General features: G+C 46.0%; 3 protein-coding genes across 5 annotated transcripts in view; all 3 read left to right on the top strand.

The window, feature by feature from the left end:
- The window catches only part of riok1 (RIO kinase 1 (yeast)), a 6,436-nt gene extending 1,405 nt beyond the window's left edge, over window positions 1–5,031 (top strand). For both annotated transcript variants that reach the window (XM_034612864.1, XM_034612863.1), the window contains 14 exons: window positions 43–112; window positions 193–235; window positions 421–513; window positions 981–1,093; window positions 2,383–2,463; window positions 2,628–2,714; window positions 2,797–2,934; window positions 3,207–3,310; window positions 3,416–3,522; window positions 3,624–3,689; window positions 3,909–4,022; window positions 4,098–4,151; window positions 4,256–4,396; window positions 4,465–5,031. In XM_034612864.1, coding sequence (XP_034468755.1) covers window positions 43–112; window positions 193–235; window positions 421–513; window positions 981–1,093; window positions 2,383–2,463; window positions 2,628–2,714; window positions 2,797–2,934; window positions 3,207–3,310; window positions 3,416–3,522; window positions 3,624–3,689; window positions 3,909–4,022; window positions 4,098–4,151; window positions 4,256–4,396; window positions 4,465–4,575 — 1,322 coding nt within the window. In that variant the 3' untranslated portion in view covers window positions 4,576–5,031. The remainder of the gene's footprint in view (window positions 1–42; window positions 113–192; window positions 236–420; window positions 514–980; window positions 1,094–2,382; window positions 2,464–2,627; window positions 2,715–2,796; window positions 2,935–3,206; window positions 3,311–3,415; window positions 3,523–3,623; window positions 3,690–3,908; window positions 4,023–4,097; window positions 4,152–4,255; window positions 4,397–4,464) is intronic.
- A 5,322-nt stretch (window positions 5,032–10,353) lies between these two features.
- On the top strand, window positions 10,354–13,495 carry LOC117778391 (inositol monophosphatase 1-like). Its single transcript, XM_034613894.1, has 8 exons — window positions 10,354–10,569; window positions 11,155–11,288; window positions 11,372–11,476; window positions 12,471–12,516; window positions 12,614–12,722; window positions 12,810–12,918; window positions 13,114–13,265; window positions 13,338–13,495. The coding sequence occupies exons 1-8, from the start codon at window positions 10,510–10,512 to the stop codon at window positions 13,493–13,495; spliced, it is 873 nt and encodes a 290-aa protein (XP_034469785.1). The 5' UTR covers window positions 10,354–10,509.
- Window positions 13,496–18,792: 5,297 nt separating this feature from the next.
- On the top strand, window positions 18,793–22,569 carry bfsp2 (beaded filament structural protein 2, phakinin). Of its 2 annotated transcripts, none has more exons than XM_034612877.1 (7): window positions 18,793–19,441; window positions 20,869–20,951; window positions 21,043–21,199; window positions 21,497–21,661; window positions 21,745–21,876; window positions 21,961–22,202; window positions 22,301–22,569. In XM_034612877.1, the coding sequence occupies exons 1-7, from the start codon at window positions 18,998–19,000 to the stop codon at window positions 22,380–22,382; spliced, it is 1,305 nt and encodes a 434-aa protein (XP_034468768.1). In that variant the 5' UTR covers window positions 18,793–18,997; the 3' UTR covers window positions 22,383–22,569. The 2 variants fall into 2 exon arrangements, with proteins under 2 accessions (XP_034468768.1, XP_034468769.1); XM_034612878.1 differs by having other exon boundaries at window positions 18,796–19,441; window positions 21,748–21,876.
- The last annotated feature ends 299 nt before the right edge of the window (window positions 22,570–22,868 follow it).

Below are 22,868 nucleotides of genomic sequence, written 5' to 3'. Positions count from 1 at the left end.
ATCGATCATGAGTTTGTTCTGATCTCTTTGTGACTGTTTCAGATAAACTGAACTATGCAGACTCTGTGATCAATAAAGTGACGATGATGCAGAAACAGAAAGACGCTGATACGTACGTAGGGTTTTATCTGAATGTTGATTTCATCACGTCATGTGACTTTGACTCACCATCTGATTGGCTACTCTCTACAGGTACAGAGTGAAGGACAAATCAGATCGAGCCACAGTCGAACAGGTGAGCTGCATACGCTTTTATTTAGAAAAGGCCTTAGGGAATGTAAATATAGTTTCATTCGTTTTATTTTGAAATCCACTTAAAACCATGATTACATCAGGATGAATGAAGGAAACATTCTGACCAGAAGGATCAATAACTAGCAGATAATCAATGTTTATTGATTGTCTCTTCTTTTCCTGCAGGTTTTAGATCCTCGGACTCGAATGATTCTGTTTAAGATGTTGAGTCGTGGAGCAATCTGTGAAATCAGCGGCTGCATCAGCACCGGGAAGGAGGTCAGAGGTCACTCATCAAGTCATGGATCTAATCATGAAAAATCATATTTCCACATTTCAAATGTCTCGTTTCTGAATACTTTTAATGTGTCATCACTATTATTGATTATATATTGATCAGATTTCAGCTTCAACATATGATCTGAATGTTTCCTGATCAGGTGGATCACAGCTGCAATGTGATTGGACGATGGTGTTGTTGAATTATTCTCACCTGTAAACCTGTCATGTGAAATAACTTCAGTCCTTCACATTAGTTCTCAGTTCATTGAATTTCATTAGGGTCGAGTTAGTGTTAACCCAGGTTAGGGTTTGCCTCACTTTTTTATACACAGACATTTAACCTTGTTAGCTTAGCTTCCTAATGTTAGCTCTCATTATGATGACTGTACTTTCAACTAGTCGCTCGTGAGGTGATAAGTTAAATGTCAGGAACAGGAAGTCACAAACAGGTGATGTGTTTTCAGGCGAACGTTTATCACGCCAGCACGTCGGCCGGAGAACGCCGCGCCATCAAGATCTACAAGACGTCCATCCTGCTGTTCAAAGACCGAGACAAATACGTCAGTGGAGAGTTTAGGTGAGTCCCACCACAGAAGAAGCAGAGTTCAGGCTGTTTGAAATCACTCTTAAATCACTTTATAGTAGGTCTGTCCGACTGTTTGTGTAAATGTAAACACGAGCATCACAACACAAACTGAGACAAGTTTATTTCTACATTTAAAGAGTAAGATAAACATTTAAAATGTACTATGGGAAACCTTTGAAGTTTACTTTGTGTTTGTTTGATTCGCTCGAGAGTTTATGAGACGTATTTAAACCCAGAAAAAAAAAGTCTAACATTTTGTGTGCACACAGTTCATCAACTACACACTTGTTTGTGTTCAGTTAGGGGTTGGCGATATATCGAATATACTCGATGTATCGCGGCTTGTACCACGTGAACGTTTTTAAGCAGCATGAAATTCTCTCTGAGTTTCGCTTCGTTCTTCTAGATGGAGTGAACTTTTAGTATCAGGATGGAAGAGACACAGAGAACATGAGAGAGAGAAAGTGAAGAGCCCCGAGTTGACAAGAGTTCAGAGACAGTTATTGACAGTTTGGGGACCGTCGGAAATGCTAACCTCCGCTAGCTTAGCCACTTCCTGTGGACAGAATTAGCTTTATTGGCCATGTATGTGTAGACACACAAGGAATTTGACTCCGGTTTTTCCATTGCTCTCAACGTACAGAAATAGAAAAATAAACAAAAAACAAAAAAAAGCTAACATTTAACTACTATGTACAAGTATGAATATAAATATATATGCAAATGTATGTATATATGGACATAAAACACAACAACAATGACAATGAAATGGAGAAATAGTGCAATGATGCAGAGTACAGAGGGATAATAAAGTATATTGTATCGTAGTGTAGAGATGCTGGAATAAATATAGAAAAATTGTCACAGGATGCTTTATATAAATGAGGTAGGTGGAATATGTGTGTAAATATATATATATATAGATATATATCTATATATATATACGTATTTTATAGTAAATAGGTACCGGATTATTGCACATGGGTTGTTCCTGGCGCTGTATGACTGCTTCAGTGTTCATCAGATTGACGCCCAGAGGAGAGACGCTGCTCTGGTGTCTGGTAGGTTTGGCCTTCAGTGCTCTGTAGCGCCTACCAGATGGGAGGAGTTCGACTTTTATGAATTTAACATTTGTACAGTGATTTAGAGGAGATTTAAAAATATCAAGATATATATCGTGTATCGCGATATAGCCTAAAAATATCACAATATTTGTTTTCGGCCATATCACCCGGCCCTATGTTCAGTAACAGGGTTCTAAATTCTTCTGTTGCTTCCAGGTTCCGTCACGGTTACTGCAAAGGGAACCCCAGGAAGATGGTGAGGACCTGGGCAGAGAAGGAGATGAGGAACCTCATCAGGTCAGAACCTGTAGAACACAGTAGAAACCACATTAACACACAGGTACAGTTTCATTTAGAACCCAGCCGAACCAAATGTCAGCGTTAAGAGGCCAGGTGTAATAGAACCCAGTAGAACCTGATTTAATAGAACCCAGTAGAACCGAACAGTGTGTGTGTTCCAGGCTGCAGACGGCAAGAATCCCGAGTCCAGAACCTCTGCTGCTCAGAAGTCACGTTCTGCTGATGAGCTTCATTGGAAAAGACGACATGTAAGAACCAGTCAGTTATTGATCAGTGATGCGAACAGACTAATATGACTGTTATGTCATGTATTGATCCTGTATTGATTAGGCCAGCTCCTCTGCTGAAGAATGCATCGTTTTCGGAGTCGAAGGCTCGTGAGCTCTACCTGCAGGTTCTACAGAACATGAGGAAAATGTTTCAAGAAGCTCGACTCGTCCACGCCGACCTCAGCGAGTTCAACATGCTGTAAGAGACCACGGCCACCAGAGGACACACGCACCACAGACAGCTCTTCGAAATAAAACTTCCTGTGAAATTTCTCTAGAATTAAGATCTTTACAGTCTTATCATGATATAATATAAAAGATTCCACACGTCAATGTCATTGATTGATGGATCTTTTTATTGATCAGATGTAGAAACAAACGTATGAATGAGATTTATTGATTAACAGGCAGCGTTGGACTGAATGTGAATGTCAAACTACAGATCGTTTGTTTCTTGTCACCTGAGCGCAGTTATCACAACGGAGACGCTTACATCATCGACGTGTCGCAGTCGGTAGAACACGATCATCCTCATGCTCTGGAGTTCCTCAGGAAGGACTGCAGCAACGTGAACGGTGACGTTAACTGTTTTCCCTCCTCGTTCAAAAGATGAAATGATTCTTGTTGTTCGTCAGTGATGTCGCACTTAAGGAAACTGACCGTCCGCTTCTGTTTCCCAGATTTCTTTGTGAAGCACGGTGTGGCGGTGATGACGGTCAGAGAGCTGTTTGACTTCATCACAGACCTGTCCATCACCTGTCACAACATCGATCAATACCTGGAGAAGGTCTGAAATCGTCCTGCACAAAAACTACTTTATCCACAAAAACATTGTCAGACAGAAGGAATCCGATTGTTGGTTTATTGATGTGTTTGTGTGTCATCCAGGCGATGGTGATTGCAGCTGAACGGACGTCGGAACAGCGATCAGATCAGGATCGAGTGGACGAGGAGGTCACATGTTGTTTTATAACGATTTTCATTCATCAGCTCAACTGTGGCGGCCGCTGTGATCTCATGTGTCAAACTCAGTTTCATAATAAGCTCCTCCCACATTAACATGTAAAGTCTGTCGTCGTTGAAATGTGGCGGTGATCTCATTCGCCCTCCCACCACAGGTTGTTACAGTATTAACCACCTGTCTGTGACCTTTGACGCCCTCTTCCCTCTCAGGTGTTTAAGAACACCTACATCCCCCGCACGCTGACAGAGGTGAGTCACTACGAGCGAGACGTCGAACTGATGAGGGCGAAGGAGGAAGAGTCGGTCATCAGCCATCATGACAACGTGAGTCAAGTTTCTTTCACTTTATGATGATGTTGATGAATATGATGGTGGTGATGAAGATCTTTTTTTCTTCAGATCTTGTATCAGACTCTCACTGGACTGAAGAAAGATCTGTCAGGAGTTCAGACGGTACGTCACCTCACACTAGTGTTGGCTTAGCATAGCATAGCATAGCATAGCATAGCATAGCATAGCATAACATAGCATAGCCTGACTGTTTTACGTCTCCTCAGGTTCCTGCTCTCCTGGAGGACAAGCATTCATCATCCTCCTCCTCTGAGGAGGAGGAGGATGATGATGATGATGATGAGGAGGAGGGGGAGGGGGAGACAGCTGGCCAGGAGCAGAACGAGGAAACTTCGATGGACAAAAAGGTGTTTGAGTCTTGTATCTTTGAGTCTTTGAGTCTTTGAAATGAAAACTAACGGGGAGTTTGTTTCAGGAGAAGAAGAAGAAGGTGAAAGAAGCTCAGAGAGAAAAAAGAAAAAACAAGGTCCCAAAACACGTGAAGAAGAGGAAGGAGAAGGTCACCAAGATGAAGAAGAGCAGATGAGTTCCTGTGTGTCGCCACGACAGCGATCCCAGTAAACATGAACACGACTGAACAAAAAGCCGCCAATCACAGCTCAAATCTTTCTCAGCTCAACGCCCACTTACTCAACCTAGATGTGGCCCAAAGCTCTGGAAGAAGCTGCGGCTCTGATTGGTTTAACCACGACCTGATGACATCACCATCTGCAGCAGGCGTGAACCTGCTCCTCAGTCAATCGACATCAGACACAAACTGATTAACGATCGATAACTTTTAATCAGATGTTTTTTTCTTTTGCTGCTGAAATCAGCTGATGTAGTCATTACGAACATCGTGACTCTACGAACATTACGAAGGCGTGTCCAGTGTGGGGGTGAAGCCACAGAAGCTGTGTTCACGAATCTGACTGACTCGAGGTCAAAGGTCATAGAAAGAATCTGCAACGTAAACATGAAATAAAACTTCTTGTTCTCGTGATTCTGATTCTGACTTTTTTATCAGAAACTCTTTTTGTCACATGACGTCGTTTCTCTTTTATCAATGTCGAGTCGACCTAGTTACCATGGAGATGACCCGATATCCCACAATCTTAACTGTTCATTGGTGTGTGTGTGTGTGTCAGTATCAGAAGTGTGTGTGTGTGTCGTCAGAGTGCATTTCTCTGACGGCCAATCAGAGCTTTGACTTGAACTAAAGTTTTACTAGAATTTATTTTTGTCATTTCAAAACCAAACGGTAAAACTGCAGTGTGAAATTAAATACCGTTTGTCCAGGGCAGTGCAATCGAAAACAAATCATTTTGTCAATAATTTTAAAATGAGAAAGTCAATAAATAGTTATAAAACAAGAAACAAGCAGGAAACACAGAGACCTATGATTAAAAACATTTTGCCGAGTTGAGTCAAAAACAACTGTACAAGTGTCCGGTGCATTGAGACATGAGACAGTCTGGGGGGTGGGGATGACAGCAGAGTTCAGAAGGGGCAGCCATTTAGCCGTCTGATTGCCTGTGGGGGGAAACTGTTGAGGAACCTTGTTGTTCTGGTTGAATGCTTTGTAGCGTTTGCCCGATGGCAGAAGAGTGAGCAGCACTTGAGGGGGTGTGAGGAGTCTTCGAGGATGGCCTGAGCAATCTTGAGGCAGCGGCTCTGGAAGAGTTCTTGTACAGAGCGTAGGGAGTCCCCGATGATTTTCTCTGCTCCTCTGACCACCCTCTGTAGGGCTTTCTTGTCTGCTCCACTTCAGCTGGAGAACCAGGTGGTGATACAGAAGGTCAGCACACTCTCAATCACACCTCTGTAGAATGTTATTAGGATGCTCGCGGGGAGTGATGCTTGCTTAAGTTTCCTCAAAAAGTTAAGTCTCTGCTGGGCCCGCTTCACCATCCTGGTGGTGTTCCCGGACCAGGTGAGATTGTCTGAGATCTTCACTCCCAGAAACCTGATGTCCTCCACTCTCTCCACTGTGGAGCCACCGATACTGAGGGGTGTGTGAACTGGCTGAGACGATCAATGATCATTTCATCGTTTCGGAGGTATTCAGCATCAGGTTGTTTTCACTGCACCAGTTATCCAGGTGTTTGATCTCCTCCCTGTACTTTGATTCATCATTTTTCCTGATGAGCCCCACCACTGTGGTGTCGTCAGCAAAGTTGATGATGATGTTGTCCGTGAAACTGGCTGTACAGTCGTGTGTTAGCAGTGTGAACAGCAGTGGGCTGAGCACACAGCCCTGTGGGGAGCCAGTGCTCAGTGTGATGGAGTCAAAGCTGATCCTGCCAACCCGGAGTGACTGTGGTCTCTCCGACAGGAAGTCCAGAATCCAGCGACACATGACAGCGTTGAGACCAAGCAGCAACAGTTCTCCACTAGTCTCTGCGGGATGATCGTATTGAACGCTGAACTGAAGCCGACGTACAGGATTCTGGCGTAGCTGTTGTTGTCCAGATGAGAGAGAACTGTGTACAGTGTGGTGGCTAAGGCATCTTCACAGGAGCGGTTGGGGCGATATGTGAACTGCAGGGGATCCAGTGATGAAGGGAGGCTGGCGGTGATGTGAGGTTTAACCAGCCGTTTTTTCGTCACTTTCATCACTATGGGGGTCAGGGTGACGGGGCGGTAATCATTCAGACATACTGCAACAGTTTTCTTAGGGACAGGGATGATCGTGGATGTTTTGAAGCCTCTGGGTACCGCGGCCTGGCTGAGGGAGATGTTGAAAATGTCTGTGAGAACATCTGCTAACACCTCGGCACATTCCTTGAGTACCCGACCAGGTATGTTGTCAGGACCTGCCGCTTTCCTTGGGTTGACTCTGGCAAGGGTCCTCTGTGTGTGAGTAGATGGTTGGAGCAGGCTGGTCACTACGGGAGGGCCGGGCCTCCCCCTTCATGTAGTGTTCGATGCTTCAAAGCGGGCAAAGAAATTGTTGAGCCTGTCAGAAAGTGAGGCATCACTCCCATCAGTTTTCTGCCTGGTCTTGTAATCCATCAGTGCTTGAACACCCTGCCACATCTGTCTGGTGAACCCCGTGTAAGCTCTTTTCGCTTTCTTGATTCCATGAGAAAGCGCAGACCGCTGTGTGTAGTGCACCTCTGTCCCCCGACCTGTAGGCAGCATCAGGGGCCTTCAGTAGGGAGCGCACCTCAGGTGTCATCCACGGCTTCTCATTGCTCCAGGTGGTGAAGGTAGATGCTGATGGAACTGAACACATCAACACAACAGGATTTACTACATTGATGAGAAGAAACAGTTTGTAACATCATGTTTAAAGTACATAATGTGTGATGGAGATGAAGGAGCAGATGAACTGAGGACTTCCTGTCAGTGCTGGTAGAAGATGTGAGGAGACATGTGGTCTCTGTTCCTGGTTCTTGTGAGGACACGTGCTGCAGCATTTTGGACAAGCTCTTTAACGACTTCCTGCTGGAGCCTGATAATAAGTGTAAGCTATTTTATTTAGTGACTTTATTATGGAAGGTTGATGTGTAGTTCCTGTTGTTATAAGCAGGTTGTTGGTTGGGACTCTTGTTTTGAAAGGGGTTCTAACGGAAGGAGGTTCTGTGAAGAGAGAAGTTCTGAAGTGTGACGGAAAATAAACGGGTGTGATGTCCCGAGTCAATAACCATCTCTCGTGTCCTTTGTCGGCTGAGGCCCGACAGTATAAGAGAACAAAACGCTCGGCTACAGAAGGAATTACAATAATCACGTCTGGATGGAACAAAGGCCTGGACTCGTTCTTCTGCATCTTTTTGAGACATGATGTTTGAGATGTTACGTAAGTGGAAGAAGGCGGTCCTAGAAATGTGTTTTTAAATGAGAATCAAAGGACAAATCAGGATCAAAGATAAGGGTAATGTCCTCTAGCACAGCTTCATCATTAGATAATGTGTCTCTGAGGTGTTTAGGGCCAAGTATCAGAACCTCTGTTTTATCTGAGTTTAATAAGAGAAGGTTTTTATGTCCTTGAGACATGAACTTTAGTTAATCGATGACACTGTTCTGGTTTTATTGATACGTATAACTGGGTGTCATCTGCATAGCAGTGGAAGTTTACAGAGTGTGTCCTGATAATGTTTCCTAGTGGAAGCATATATAATGAGAATAAAATGGGCCGAGCACAGAACCCTGAGGAACACCGTGGTTAACTCTGGTGCACACAGATGACTCATCATTTAGTGATCTGGTAAATAGGATTTAAACCAGTTGAGGGCGGTTCCTTTAATGCTAATGAACTGTTCTAGTCTCTGTGATAAAATGTGATGGTCAATAGTGTTGAATGCTGCACTGAGATCTAACAGGACGAGGACAGACACAAACATCTGGAGCTACTAGAAGCTCATTAGTGACTTTAACCAAGGCTGTCTCCGTGCTGTGATTGGCTCGAAACCCCGACTGAAAGTCTTCACATTACTTTCCTGGAGAAACTCTCACAGCTGATTGGCTACAACCTTCTCAGGAGTTTAGACAGGAAGGGGAGGTTGGATATTGGTCTGTAGTTAAAAACCTTCGGGTCCAGGGTGGTTGTTTGAGAAGGGGTTTGATTACAGCTAGTTTAAAGGACTGTGGTACATCCTGATGATAGTGAGAGATTGATTGTGTTCAGTAACGTACTATCAATTAGGGGCAGAATTTCTTTAAGTACTTTTGTAGGAATGGGGTCTGAGATACAAGTTGTGGGTTTAGAACATGAGATTATTCTGGTCAGATGATATTCTAGTTTTCTATCTTCCTGAGAACAAACAAGAACCTGAACATTTTACAAGAATTACACTTCATGTTCTGCAATTTTTTTCCAGTGACTTGTTTTGTGCTACAGATCTTCTCACATCTGGATGCAGCTGTGACACTGTCACTCTCATGTTAATGTCCAGCTTTCATCTGTCGTTTGTCTTGAGGCAACTGCAGAAAGTCCTGTCTCACACAGGTAGGATGTGGCCAGTACCAATTCCTTGGAATCAAACTGACGAATCAGAGATGAGATCAATGAACTGCTCTTGCTCTGAACACTTCTTATTAAACTGGGAAATACCTCTGAGATGTGTTGGATATGAGAGTTGAGCTGTCACACTTGGCCTCACTGTTCCGCAGCTTGTTGACCTCTGACCTCCATGATTTCAGGCTTAAAAAGAGTCCATGTTTCATTCTCTGCTCCCACGTCTTCAGTTTGGTGAGAATAAGGGGATTTGATCAGCTGTGGACGGTGTGTGTTGGTGCATCTGCAGATTTAGTTCGTTTAGTTTCTGAAACATGTCAGTGAGGTAAAGTTTCAGGAGGAAGTTGTTGTTAAACTTGAAAGTTTGTTACTTTCTTCCTCCAAGAAGATTCTGATCTCATCCCGCAGTTCAAACTGTTTTGTTTAGATTCATCTTTTTGGGTTAGGGTAACCTAATCATAACCCAAACCTAATTCTAACCTAAAACCAAGTCTTAACTCTCAATCAGTCCATTAAAGGTTGGTCAGAAAGTGAGGACCAGACAAAATGTCCTCACACACACACACACACTGTTCTGGTATTGCCACACACACACACACAGACACACACTGGTTCTAGAAGTTTCTCTATAACTTTTAAGATCTTGACCTTCTATGTAGAGAGCCTTGAGATAATGTATATTATGATTTGCTGTTATACACACACACTGTTCTGATACTGACACACACACACACACACACACACTGCTGTATTAGACACACAACTCACACACAGTTGTATTGGACACACACATACACAAAGTTGTAATAGACACACACACACACACACACACACACACACACACTGTTTAGTGCAGGTGTGTTAACCCCACCCTCAGAAACAATAGATGAGGAGAGAGAGGAAGATGTGAGGGGGAGGGGCCTTCTGATACAGGCATCGTTTCTATTGGTTGGATTTGTTCTATAAAAAGAAGTTCAGACGACAAACCTTTTGTCCATTAGATTCTTCAGACTCACCAGGTTTCTATTGTTTCTAGTGTTTCTATTGTTTCTATTGTTTCTAGTGTTTCTATTGTTTCTATTGTTTCTATTGTTTCTAGTGTTTCTATTGTTTCTAGTGTTTCTATTGTTTCATATTTTTCTACTGTTTCTATTGTTTCTACTGTATCTTGTTTCTTATGTTTCTACTGTTTCTATTGTTTCATATTTTTCTACTGTTTCTATTGTTTCATATTTTTCTACTGTTTCTATTGTTTCTACTGTATCTTGTTTCTTATGTTTCTTATGTTTCTATTGTTTCTACTGTTTCTTGTTTCTTATGTTTCTACTGTTTCTATTGTTTCATATTTTTCTACTGTTTCTATTGTTTCTACTGTTTCTACTGTTTCATTGTCGTCATCCATCTTTTGTTTCTCTTCCCGTCTTTGTTTTCACGTCATGATTTTCTCTTTCTTATAATCGTGCTCTGCTTCTCTGTCTGACAGGAGGTCTCACTCTGTCACATTTTGATCTGTCCATCATCATGGCCGACTGGAGCGACTGTTTGAACTTTGGCTTGACTGTAGCCAAACAGGCTAGTGAGGTAAGAGATGCAGCGACCAACCAGAACACAGCACTGGTTCCAAAGGTCCAAACGACCAATCAGAGAAGGTGTCCATGATGATGTCACTGAGACACCCTAACCCCAACTTTATCAAACTTAATTAAACTTAATTACATTGCATTTCATTTAGCTGACGCTTTTATTCAAAGCGACTCACAATAAGACAAACCCAGAACAACAAGAATCAAGTAGTTACATTAGCTTCAAAAAGACAAACTACAAAGTGCTACATGTAAGTGCAACTAAACTCACGTTTTTTGGGGTTATTTTAAATTTTTAAATAGAAACACCAGAGTAGACGATGGTTGTTAAACATCTTCTTCTTGACCGAGGTATAGTCAGAAGAGATGTGTGTTTAGTCTGCGGAGGAAGATGTGTGAACTTTCTGTCCTGAAGTCACTGGGGAGCTCGTTCCACCGTTTAGGAGCCAGGACAACAAAAAGTCACGATGTTGTTGAGTGGCTAGTTTTGATAAACCTCATCAAAACTTTATCAAATTTAATTAAACTTAATTAAACTTATTAGACAATGAACATTCATGATTAATTGTTCTCATGTTGTCAGGTCGTCTTGTCTGCGATTCAGCAGCAGAAAGAAGTGAAACTGAAAAGTTCTCCAGCTGATCTGGTGACGGAAACTGATGAACGAGTCGAGAAGATCCTGATCAATGCAATCAAGAACCGATATCCACTGCACAGGTTCTGTCTGTTCTCTATGTTCTCTCTGGTCCTTTAATTGATTCTGATTGGACAGAACCTGACCTGTGACCTATGACCCTCAGGTTCATTGGGGAGGAGTCTGTAGCTGCAGGTGAACGTGTGGAGCTCAGTGACGCCCCCACCTGGATCATTGACCCCATCGACGGAACCGTCAACTTTGTCCACAGGTGACACACACACACACACACAGTTACTACTCTGAGAACTGTAGTTACTCGTTTGTAAAACCTGATTTATTTGGTGTGAATTCTTCCTGTGGTTCTGTAGCTGCAGATCAAGTCAAACTGGCTCCATCTTCCTACACAACTCTGTAGATTTTAAATCATGAATCACTTCAGCATGTTGTGACTCTGCAAGAACATAGTGTCTCACTGAGATATAAAGGATGAGTGTTGGAGTGAGGAGTCATCACAGACTCAAACCTGTGGAGTTAAACAAGTCAAAACCTTGGACATAGAGCCCCCCCCCCCCCCATCACAGATGTGCCCCTCCTCTATTCCAGCACCTCTGCAGCTGTAAGGCATCAGCTGGAGATCGCCCTCTAGTGGCTGTGGCATCTTTTTTATGGCTAAAAGGTTCATATTTACAGATCTACTTCTGTTTAAAACACACTCTTCACTTTCATTAGATGCAACTTAATACTCTGAAGTATTTGTACTTTATCTTGTTGCCAAGTCCTTGTTTGTGTTTGTTGGGATGTGACAGAATAAAGTTTGTTAGGTCAGTGAGTCAGAGGCTTCACACAAACTTCATCAGGCTCATTCACAGTAAATGTTCTGTAGTGATTTCAAACAGATCTGATATTATACAGCTTCATATCCACAGTCTGACTCTAGTGATCTGACAGTTCATTCACTCAATGAAAACATGTCGGCTGTGGAGGAAGATTAACAGCACGTGTGAGTTTGTAATAAATTCGGCAGCTTCTGATACTAATCCTGACATTTAGCTGACTTTGTGAGATCAGTGCTACGATCTTCTCTTCTCTGATTGTGGCTTCACTCCCTCCTCATCACCAGCGTTGATTAGACCCGAATGAATTGTGTTAGTGGAACAGCTTAAGCCTCAAGGTGAAGCTAATTCAAGCTGGACTCTTTCACTTAAACCAGGATTAGTTCAGCTACTTTGATAGCCCTCATGATTTTAGTTTTTTCTCAACAGGTTTCCATTTGTGGCCGTCTCCATTGCCTTCACTGTCAACAAGCAGGTAGAGTCACCTGCGGGTCAGAGGTCAGAGGGCTTAGACAGGAAGTAGACTGACATCTTATCGTTCTTGTTGTTGTTGTTGTTGTCATCGTGATCAGACGGAGTTTGGGATTGTGTACAGCTGTGTGGAGGACAAACTGTTCTACGCTCAGAGAGGAAGAGGAGCGTTTCTGAACGGAGAACCGCTACACGCCTCCGGACAGGAAGGTGACATCACACTGATGACATCACAGTGATCAAGTGGAAATGTCGCCATTTTTATTTTATTCTAACTCCTCTGTCCTGTCCAATTAGACGTCAGCAGGTGCGTGGTGATGACGGAGATTGGGGCGGAGCGGGATGACCTCGCTCTGTCCACCATGACGTCCAACATCTTCAGACTATTGAAACTTCCTGTCCACGGGTGAGAACTGACCCCGCCCACATTCCTCTGTACCACCGATAATCCGTCACGTTGCAACGACCTGCAGCTCATTTGTGTTATTGTTGTGTTTCATGTGTCGTTTGTTGTTTTAGTGTCTGTGCTCTTTAAGATTAAACTATAACAGGCTCTGTCTTTTCTTTAACATTTTGTTTGTATGTTTTTGCCGCGTTTCAGTGTCCGTGCGTTGGGGACGGCAGCGGTTGACATGTGTCAGGTGGCGACAGGTGGAGCTGATGCCTACTATCACATTGGGATGCATTGCTGGGACATTGCTGCTTCTGCCATCATCGTCCAGGAGGCTGGTGGTGTTGTCACGGATACGGATGGTGTGTATCTGAAATGTGATGTGATACCTTGGGGGGCGTGACATCCTCTAATTGGTCTACTTGTGTCCTCAGGCTCAGCGTTTGACATGATGTCCAGGAGAGTCATCGCCGCCAGCTCCTCAGCTGTGGCGCTTCGTATCGCTCAGGTGATCCAGGCGTTTCCTTGTCGTCGTGATGATGACGACTGCTACAAGTGTGTCTGCGGAGCGGCAGGCGTGAACGGTGTCTAGAGTGACGAGGCACAGGAAACAGAAGGTTGTCACGGTTCTGATGAAACACCAATAAAACCTGAAACTGACCAATCATGTCTCTTCTGTCTGTTCATATCATTAGAAGAAGTTTCAGTTGACGTTATCTATGAGAAGTAATCTGATTACAAAAACCTAATAAACATGAATTAGTCATTTAGCTTAGCATAACTTCATTAGCATGACATCAATATTCCTGAATTTACTCCAGACTGTTATTATTATTGATATTATTATTATTATTATTGTCATTAGCGGCGTATTATTTGACCTAAACATTTGTAACTTTTGCTGAAACTTTGCACAAATGTCTGATGTAGAAGAAATGTATGTGTCAAATGGTTTTCATGCATTGGTGTGTCTAGTTAACTCAATAGCGTCCCCTACAGGTCAGCCTATACAGCAAATTTGACCAAAATGCATGAAGATGGTTGAGCATATGTTTCACACGCAGACGTACAAAAAAGTCAGAGGACCCATATTCCAAACCCAACAGGAAGTCGGTCATTTTGGATTAAAAGTAGTAATTTTGGGGATTCACACACGTTGTACTTTAACTCCTCCTCCGAGAGGAGTAAACAGATCGGATTTGACACCTTGATGATGAAAGGTTTGCTTTTTGTGAGTTTTTGTCGGAGTGCGGGTCCGTGGCGTCGAATCTCAATGTTTCGCTGTGAAACAGGAAGTTGTTAAAACGTCAGTGTACATTATTCAATCTGCACCAAACTTCACATGTTTGATAAGAGTCCCGGGCTGAACACATCTACATGCCAATATTTAGTCATACTCAAAGCGCCCCCTACTGGCAACAAGAAATATGTTTTATAATGTGATATACTCCTACCAGGTTGACCACATCCAGTAATTTGGTCAGAAGACCCCTCAGACGTGGTCGATGATAGATTATGAATCTTGTGTTTTTGATGAAAGCTGTTTCTGTGGCAACGCACCGAATGTTGATGTTTAGTTTTTACAATTGATCAAATTGTTTGGGGGATAAACTTGCTTGAAAAGTCACGAAACTCTTCACACATGTTGGAAATGACAAACATTTGCTTCCAATATGGGTTTTGCATATGGATGTGGCAATATAGCTCGATAGCGCCCCCTACAAATTTTCAACAAAGCAGCCCGGCATATTTCACTGACATATATGAAAATGAGGAGGAATATGAACCACAATGAATGTCGAGACTTACAAAACAGCCTCTTGGAAGTGACAGGAAGTTAGCATTGCTGATTGTAATGTATAATTTCTGCTTGGTTTTTGCTATTTGCAGGAATTCTACTTTAATGAACTCCTCCTACAGAATAATCATATCAATTTCAACGTCCACAAATAACCTCCATAATGAAACATTTGTGCTGATCATAATTTTTCATTCAACAGCCCGTAGCAATATCGCCTTGAAACAGGAAGTTCCACTAATTAAACTATACATTGTCCAATCTGCACAAGACATAAGGGGCCGTTCACCAGCGGTGAGTAAGTAATGAGGGAAACAGTGAGGACGAGCATCAGGAGGACGAGGGCTGAGAAAGTTAAATGATTCAAACACAAAATGATATTAAAGTGACTGTTGGTCACACAGCCATTAGAGTGACAGAGTCAGTGCTCATTGATGAGGAAGAGTATATGATTGATGAGGAAGTTTTCAAACTGTCAATCAAAAGAAAAAACGCAGAAAACAAATCAAACAGTGATTAAATGAATAAGGTGTCAAAGATTATGGAGGAGAGTTTGATGAACATCATTAGAACCTGCAGGTGGATGAAGAGTGTTTACTCCTTCACTAGGATCCGAACCTTTTTACACGACACTAAGACTGGTTAGAGTAGAGGACTTCTTCCCCGATTTAAAACTGTTCCTTAACTCAGTCAGAGTCTTCATGAGAAACACTGAAGGTACCGACCAACCAACCTTCACTGACCAGGAAGTTTTCCTCCTCAGAAAACTAATGTCCAAAGTCCGAGCCCAAATGGCCACTTGATGGTTAAACCCTGTCTGTTCTCCTCCGTCTGTGTGATCCTCTACGTTTGGTTTAACTTCAGCCTCATCCTCAACATGTGTGACATAAAGCTGGGCTCTTTAAACATAAATGGTGCCAGAGGAGATGTGAAGAGAGCTGCTCTGTTCAGCCTGTGTAGGATACATGCTGCGCTGCAGAAGATAAAGAACGGCAAGGCTCCAGGCATCGACGGACTTCCTGCAGATTTTTACAAAGCTTTCTGGCCTGTGATTGGAGGAGATCTGCTGATGGTCCTCAGAGACAGTTTTAACAAAGGACAGCTACCTTTGAGCTGCAGGAGAGCGGTCCTCACCCTTCTCTCCAAAAAAGGAGATCTTCAGGAGATAAAGAACTGGCGACCAGTAGCTCTGCTCTGCACTGACTATAAACTGTTGTCCAAAGTGTTGGCCACGAGGCTGAGGAAAGTGATGGAGCATGTCATTCATGTAGACCAGACCTATTGTGTGCCCAGCAGGCTGATATCTGATAACATTACTCTGATTCGTGATATTTTGGACCTCTCTGGTTCATCGGGCTGTGAACTTGGTCTTATTTCTATAGATCAAGAAAAGGCTTTTGACCGGGTTGAACACAGATACTTGTGGCAGACGCTGCAGGTGTTTGGGTTCAGCCCGGGTCTCATAGCCATGATCCGGACATTGTACAGTGACATTGAGAGTGTTTTAAAGATTAATGGTGGTTTAAGTTCTCCTTTTAAAGTCCAGAGGGGAATCAGACAGGGCTGCTCCCTCTCTGGCAGGCTGTACTCTCTAGCCATAGAGCCGCTCCTGCACAGACTGAGGGTACAGCTGTCAGGTGTGAATCTCCCAGGGTGTCCACAAGCTTTGAAAGTATCTGCTTGTGCTGACGATGTCATGGTCTTTGTTAAAAAACAAGATGACATCGATGTACTGGTTGAAACTGTTGATCAGTTCGGCAAAATATCATCTGCAAAAACTAACTGGGAAAAAAGTGAAGCTTTAGCAGTGGGAGCTGAGCTGAGCAGAGAACTTGTGTTACCGGGGGGGTTGACCTGGAATAAAGAAGGTCTGAGATATCTGGGCATTTATCTTGGGGATGAAACGTTCATGAGCAAAAATTGGGACAATGTTTTAGAGAAGGTAGACGACGATGTCTTTTAAAGGCCGCATCCTTATCATTAACAACCTGGTGTCCTCCATGCTATGGCACCGACTGGCATGTGTGGACCCCCCAGCACGTCTGCTGGCCAGAATACAGGCTGTGATGGTGGACTTCTTCTGGGACCATCTGCACTGGGTCCCACAGAGTGTCCTCTTTCTGCCTAAGCAGGTGGGGGGACATGGTCTTGTCCGCTTTCAGGCTCCAGTTCGTCCAAAGACTCCTGACTGGACCTGGGGACCTGGTCTGGAGACCCGTAGCCCGTGCCATACTAGAGCGGTGTGGTGGGCTGGGCCTGGCTGAGTCGTTGTTTCTAATGGATATAAATGGATGTAAGTTGGACAACCTTCCAGGTTTTTACAAAGGACTGCTCAAAGTGTGGGGAATGTTTCCATAAGGAGAGACTGAAGAACTGTGACTCTCTGCTCCGGCTTCTCAAAGAGTCAGTGGTCCACGGGACTCGGCTCCGGTGTGATGCAGAACCAGGCCTACCTCAGAAACTGTGCCAGGCCAAAGTCCTCACACTGGGCCATGTGGTGGAGGTGTGTGGCCCTCACCTGGACCACGCTGCAGGTCTGGCCTCACGTTTGGGGATCAGGTCAGTCAGGGTGGTGAGCCTCCTGCTGAGAGGCTGGAAACAGCAGCTGACACACCCTGAACTTCTGCTGATCACTGCTCACTGTGATGGACTCATTCAGCCTGACACCAGTGATCTTCTTCCTGATGTAAACATTGTTCCTGTCCTTAAATGTGAAGGTTTTTTGTTAAAGTTAAAAACTGCCTCTTGTAGCACACTGAGCACCATGACGGGTAAAACTATGTATTATTTATTAGTTAAACTTCTGAACCAGAGCAGACTGGAAGACCGGAGTGACTCTCCATGGAGGACTCATCTGGACCTGACAGAGGCTCAGAGGCCTGAGTGGAGAGCACTCTACAAACCACCACTGACAAAGAGGGGGGGGGGGGGGGGGGCTTACAGTGGAGGCTTCTACACGGAGCTGTTGCTGTCAACGCGTTTGTTTCAGTTATTAATTCTGACGTTGCTGCTACTTGTCCCTTCTGTCCACAGAGGGAGACAGTGTCTCATTGTTTCCTGGAGTGTGGTCGTCTCTCCTCACTGTTTCTGTTTCTGACTCACTTGTTTGATGATGTTTTCTCAAATCAAATGTTCATCCTGGGAACAAGTACAACAGAAGAAATATAATAAAATGTCAACTCTTGAACTTTGTTTTGGGTCAAGCGAAGACGGCGATCTATCTCTGCAGGAGAAACAAACTTGACTCACTCGATGTAGACGTGATGTGCGTCTTTAGACGAATGTTAAAGACAAGACTGAAAACTGATTTCACTTTCTTTATTTTGACAAATAATGTAGAAGATTTTGAGAAGATGTGGTGCCTCAAACAAGTTTTATGTTCTGTGAAAAAAGATCAGCTGGTTTTTGGTCATATTTTGGATTGAATATGGTTTGATTTGATGGTTTTTTAAGTTTGGGATACTTAGTATTAGTATTTGTTTTTGGAACTTTACTGAGCAAATAAAAGTGGCCTGAAAAATCTGTCTGTCTCTCTCTCTTTCTCTCTCTGTCTCTCTCTCTCTCTCTCTCTGTCTCTCTCTGTCTCTCTCTCTCTGTGTGTGTCTCTCTCTCTTTCTCTCTGTCTCTCTCTCTCTCTGTCTCTCTCTCTCTCTCTCTCTCTGTCTCTCTGTCTCTCTCTCTCACTCTGTCTCTCTCTCTCTCGTTCTCTCTGTCTCTCTCTCTCTCTCTCTGTGTGTCTCTCTCTCTCTTTCTCTCTCTGTCTCTGTATCTCTCGTTCTCTCTGTCTCTCTCTCTCTGTCTCTGTCTCTCTGTGTGTCTCTCTGTGTCTCTCTGCCTCTGTCTCTCTCTCGTTCTCTCTGTGTCTCTCTCTCTCTGTCTCTGTCTCTCTGTGTGTCTCTCGTTCTCTCTGTCTCTCTGTGTGTCTCTCGTTCTCTCTGTCTCTCGTTCTCTCTGTGTCTCTCTGCCTCGTTCTCTCTGTCTCTCGTTCTCTCTGTCTCTCTGTGTCTCTCTGCCTCTCTCTCTCTGTGTCTCTCTCTCTCTGTCTCTCTGCCTCTGTCTCTCTGTGTGTCTCTCGTTCTCTCTGTCTCTCTCTCTCTGTGTGTGTCTCTCTCTCTTTCTCTCTGTCTCTCTGTGTTTCAGGACTCTTCCTGTGTCCTGCTGACGCAGCTGAATTCTCAATGAGAACAAACGTGCAGTGGAACAATGGCGGTGAATGAAGAACCGTGTTTCCAGAACTCCGTCCTCCCATAAATCCCCGCGCTTGGCGGCTCTGAGCGGTTTGACACCGGGAGCTTCATGATGCCTCTGCCCCGACGCCGCTCATCTTTCCTCGGTCAGTCGTGCTCCGAGCGCCCGGTCTCCGCCTCCGGGGCACGGATGGGCTCCGGTACAGCCGCCGCACGTGGAGTCTTCGTGGGCATCGGGCCGCCGGTGTGCTCCGGAGCCTCCGGCCTCGGGACCCGGGTTTCCCGACGGGCTCTGGGCATCAGCAGCGTGTTCCTGCAGGGGATGAGGAGCAGCGCCGCCCCGGTCCTGCCCCGGGCCGGTGACCGGGCGGCGGGCCACGGTGCGGCGGGCGGACTGAACAGCTGCCTGATGGAGTACCGAGACAAAGTGAGAGCTCTGGAGACACTGAACCAGCAGCTGGAGGAACAGATCCGACTCTGTCTGGACCGGAAGGCGAACAGCGCTGGAGCTTGGGGGCCGCTCCGGAGGGAGTGGGAGGAGGTCTACCGACAGGTGAGCAGGGGGGGAGGGTCTACCGGCAGGTGAGCAAAGGGGGAAGGGTCTACCGACAGGTGAGCAGGGGGGGGAGGGTCTACCGATAGGTGAGCAAGGGGGGAAGGGTCTACCGACAGGTGAGCAGGGGGGGGAGGGTCTACGACAGGTGAGCAGGGGGGGGAGGGTCTACGACAGGTGAGCAAGGGGGGAAGGGTCTACCGACAGGTGAGCAGGGGGGGGAGGGTCTACCGACAGGTGAGCAGGGGGGGGAGGGTCTACCGATAGGTGAGAAGGGGGGAAGGGTCTACCGGCAGGTGAGCAAGGGGGGAAGGGTCTACCGACAGGTGAGCAGGGGGGGGAGGGTCTACGACAGGTGAGCAGGGGGGAAGGGTCTACCGGCAGGTGAGCAAGGGGGGAAGGGTCTACCGACAGGTGAGCAGGGGGGGGGAGGGTCTACGACAGGTGAGCAAGGGGGGAAGGGTCTACCGACAGGTGAGCAAGGGGGGAAGGGTCTACCGACAGGTGAGCAGGGGGGGGAGGGTCTACCGACAGGTGAGAAGGGGGGAAGGGTCTACCGGCAGGTGAGCAAGGGGGGAAGGGTCTACGACAGGTGAGCAGGGGGGAAGGGTCTACCGACAGGTGAGAAGGGGGGAAGGGTCTACCGACAGGTGAGCAAGGGGGGAAGGGTCTACCGACAGGTGAGCAGGGGGGGGAGGGTCTACCGACAGGTGAGAAGGGGGGAAGGGTCTACCGGCAGGTGAGCAGGGGAGGAGGTCTACCGACAGGTGAGCAGGGGGGGGAGGGTCTACCGGCAGGTGAGCAAGGGGGGAAGGGTCTACCGGCAGGTGAGCAGGGGGGGGAGGGTCTACCGACAGGTGAGCAAGGGGGGAAGGGTCTACGACAGTTGAGCGGGGGGGAGGAGGTTTACCGACAGGTGAGCAGGGGGGGGAGGGTCTACCGGCAGGTGAGCAGGGGGGGAGGGTCTACGACAGGTGAGCAAGGGTCTACCGGCAGGTGAGCAGGGGGGGAGGAGGTTTACCAACAGGTGAGCAGGGGGGGGAGGAGGTTTACCGACAGGTGAGCAGGGGGGGAGGGGTCTACCGACAGGTGAGCAGGGGGAGGGGTCTACCGACAGGTGAGCAAGGGGGGGGAAGGGTCTACCCACAGGTGAGCAGGGGGGGAGGAGGTTTACCGACAGGTGAGCATGGGGGGGGTCTACCGACAGGTGAGCAGGGGGGGGAGGAGGTTTACCAACAGGTGAGCATGGGGGGGGGGGTCTACCGACAGGTGAGCAGGGGGAAGGGTCTACCCACAGGTGAGCAGAGGGGGGAGGGTCTACCCACAGATGAGCAGGGGGGGAGGAGGTTTACCGACAGGTGAGCGGGGGGGGAGGGGAGTTGCCCCCTGCTGGCTGCAGCTCGGTCACGTCTCTGTGTTTTCTGAAGGTCAGTGAAGCGATTCTGGACAACGCTCGACTGATGCTGCAGACGGAGAACGTTCAGGCCAATGCCGAGGACTTCAAGGACAGGTCGGACTTTCAACATGTTTACCTGAGAGAAAAATAAATGATGATGTGTGAAGGTAACACAGGATGTGGACAAACGTCTTCTGTCCTGTAGGTTTGAGAACGAGCAGCCGTTCAGGACGGCAGTGGAGGAGGAGATCAGTTCTCTGTACAAAGTCATTGACGATGCCAATCTGACGAAGGCCGAGCTGGAGGAGCAGATGGAGAAGATGAGAGCTGATCTGCGTCACCTGGAGCACGACCATGAGCAGGTCCCACTAAACCGTTCAAAAAACACACAATTTAAATCACCACACACACACGATAGTTTATTTAAAAAAATATTTGACTTTATAGATAAAAATCTCAATAAATTCTTTAGTTTATAATTTAATATCAGTTTATCAGTTGAAGATTAAACAATTAAAGTAATTTTTGATGGATTTATGTTGTTTAATACCTTAAATAAAAGGTGTAAAATAATTTCTTCAGTCGTCAGTGTTTGTCTTTGAAATGTCCCTTTTATGAGCTGAAGTCATGTGACCTCTGTACGATACCTGTCTATCCAGGACGTTCGAGTCCTGTACAGTCAGATGGCGGGACGTGAGGTGGACGAACCCGACGCTCCTATCGAGACAAGTCTTGACCAGATCCTGAGCCACATCAGGAGCCACTGGGAGAAAGTGACGGAGAGGAACCGAGCGGAGACGGACAGCTACCAGCTGGAGTGTAAGGTGAGGACGTATCACCTGCTCAGGTGTACTCACAGGCCACACTGTTCCTTTAACCTGCGTCTGACACGTGTGTGTGTGTCCTGCAGGAGGCGCAGTGCGTGAGCAGCAGACTGAGTCCGGAGGAAGAGCAGGTGGAGGCGCTGAAGGCGGAGTGTAACGACACAGGCTGTAAGATCCAGAGTCTGCAGGCTGAGACCGAATCCATCAGAGCACTGGTGAGATGCACACAAATCAATACCCTGATTATTAACCTGATCAATGAACTGATGAATAACCGATCAATAATCTTCTCTCTGCAGAAACGAGGTCTGGAGAACTCGCTGAGCGACGCTCGTCACTGGCACGACATGGAACTTCAGAACCTGGGCTCGGTGGTCGCTAAGCTGGAGGCGGAGCTCGCCGACGTGAACGGAGAGATTGAGCAGCAGCGCCGCGACTACGACACATTGCTTAGCAACAAGCAGCGTCTGGAGCAGGAGATCGGGATGTACCACGGCGTCCTGGACGGAGAGGAGAGCCGCTTCCTGCCTGCTAATACACCGTGAGTCACTGTGACAAACGACAAAACATCAGACTCATGAAAACCAACTTGTGTAAAAATGTCTCTGAGTCACGAACTGGTCATATTTACCTGTTCAGGTGTTTAGGTCAAGTCTCTGAACCTGAGGGAGCAGCTGCAGAGTCCAGGACTGAATCAGGTCCTCCATGTTCATCACAGTGATCCCTGAGGACAACGTGAGGAGACTGAAGCATGAAGAGACTCTGCAGGAGGACATCAGTGACGTTATGAGTCAGTCACTGTCCCAAACACCCGAGGTCTTCATTTGTCCCCAACACCTGAGGTTCTCACCTGTCCCAAATATCTGAGGAGTTCGGGTGGATCAGGGGTTGTCCTGCAGCATCACCCAGGGACATTTCGATTGGTGCCCGTCATGTGGTGGATTTACCTGAGACACACACCTGGACACATGACCAGTTCATGGTGAGGCTGAACCTTCACACCTGTCATCAACTCAGAGGATTGTGGGACACTGGGAACCAGAGTGATCTGTGTACCAGGACTGGGACAGTGAAGTGATGACATCACAGCAGGTGTTTGATATTTTCTCATCAATAAACTGAATTCATTGACCTTTTCAGGTGTTAACACTTTCTGCCGTCAACAACAAAAAAGGTTTGTTTGTTACAGTTTGAACATAAAATATTT

The sequence above is a fragment of the Hippoglossus hippoglossus genome, chromosome 17 (genome assembly GCF_009819705.1).
Source record: "Hippoglossus hippoglossus isolate fHipHip1 chromosome 17, fHipHip1.pri, whole genome shotgun sequence".
Taxonomy (NCBI): domain Eukaryota; kingdom Metazoa; phylum Chordata; class Actinopteri; order Pleuronectiformes; family Pleuronectidae; genus Hippoglossus; species Hippoglossus hippoglossus.
This window is presented reverse-complemented; position numbering and strand designations above follow the sequence as displayed.

Excerpts from the sequence above, each read along its gene's own strand:
- LOC117778391 (XM_034613894.1), top strand. The coding sequence starts at position 10,510 with ATGGCCGACTGGAGCGACTGTTTGAACTTTGGCTTGACTGTAGCCAAA. Across the intron at positions 11,289-11,371 it reads AACCGATATCCACTGCACAG|GTTCATTGGGGAGGAGTCTG; the intron begins GTTCTGTCTGTT and ends TATGACCCTCAG. Across the intron at positions 13,266-13,337 it reads TGTTGTCACGGATACGGATG|GCTCAGCGTTTGACATGATG; the intron begins GTGTGTATCTGA and ends TTGTGTCCTCAG.
- bfsp2 (XM_034612877.1), top strand. The coding sequence starts at position 18,998 with ATGATGCCTCTGCCCCGACGCCGCTCATCTTTCCTCGGTCAGTCGTGC. Across the intron at positions 19,442-20,868 it reads GGGAGGAGGTCTACCGACAG|GTCAGTGAAGCGATTCTGGA; the intron begins GTGAGCAGGGGG and ends TGTTTTCTGAAG. Across the intron at positions 22,203-22,300 it reads TTCCTGCCTGCTAATACACC|GTGTTTAGGTCAAGTCTCTG; the intron begins GTGAGTCACTGT and ends TTACCTGTTCAG.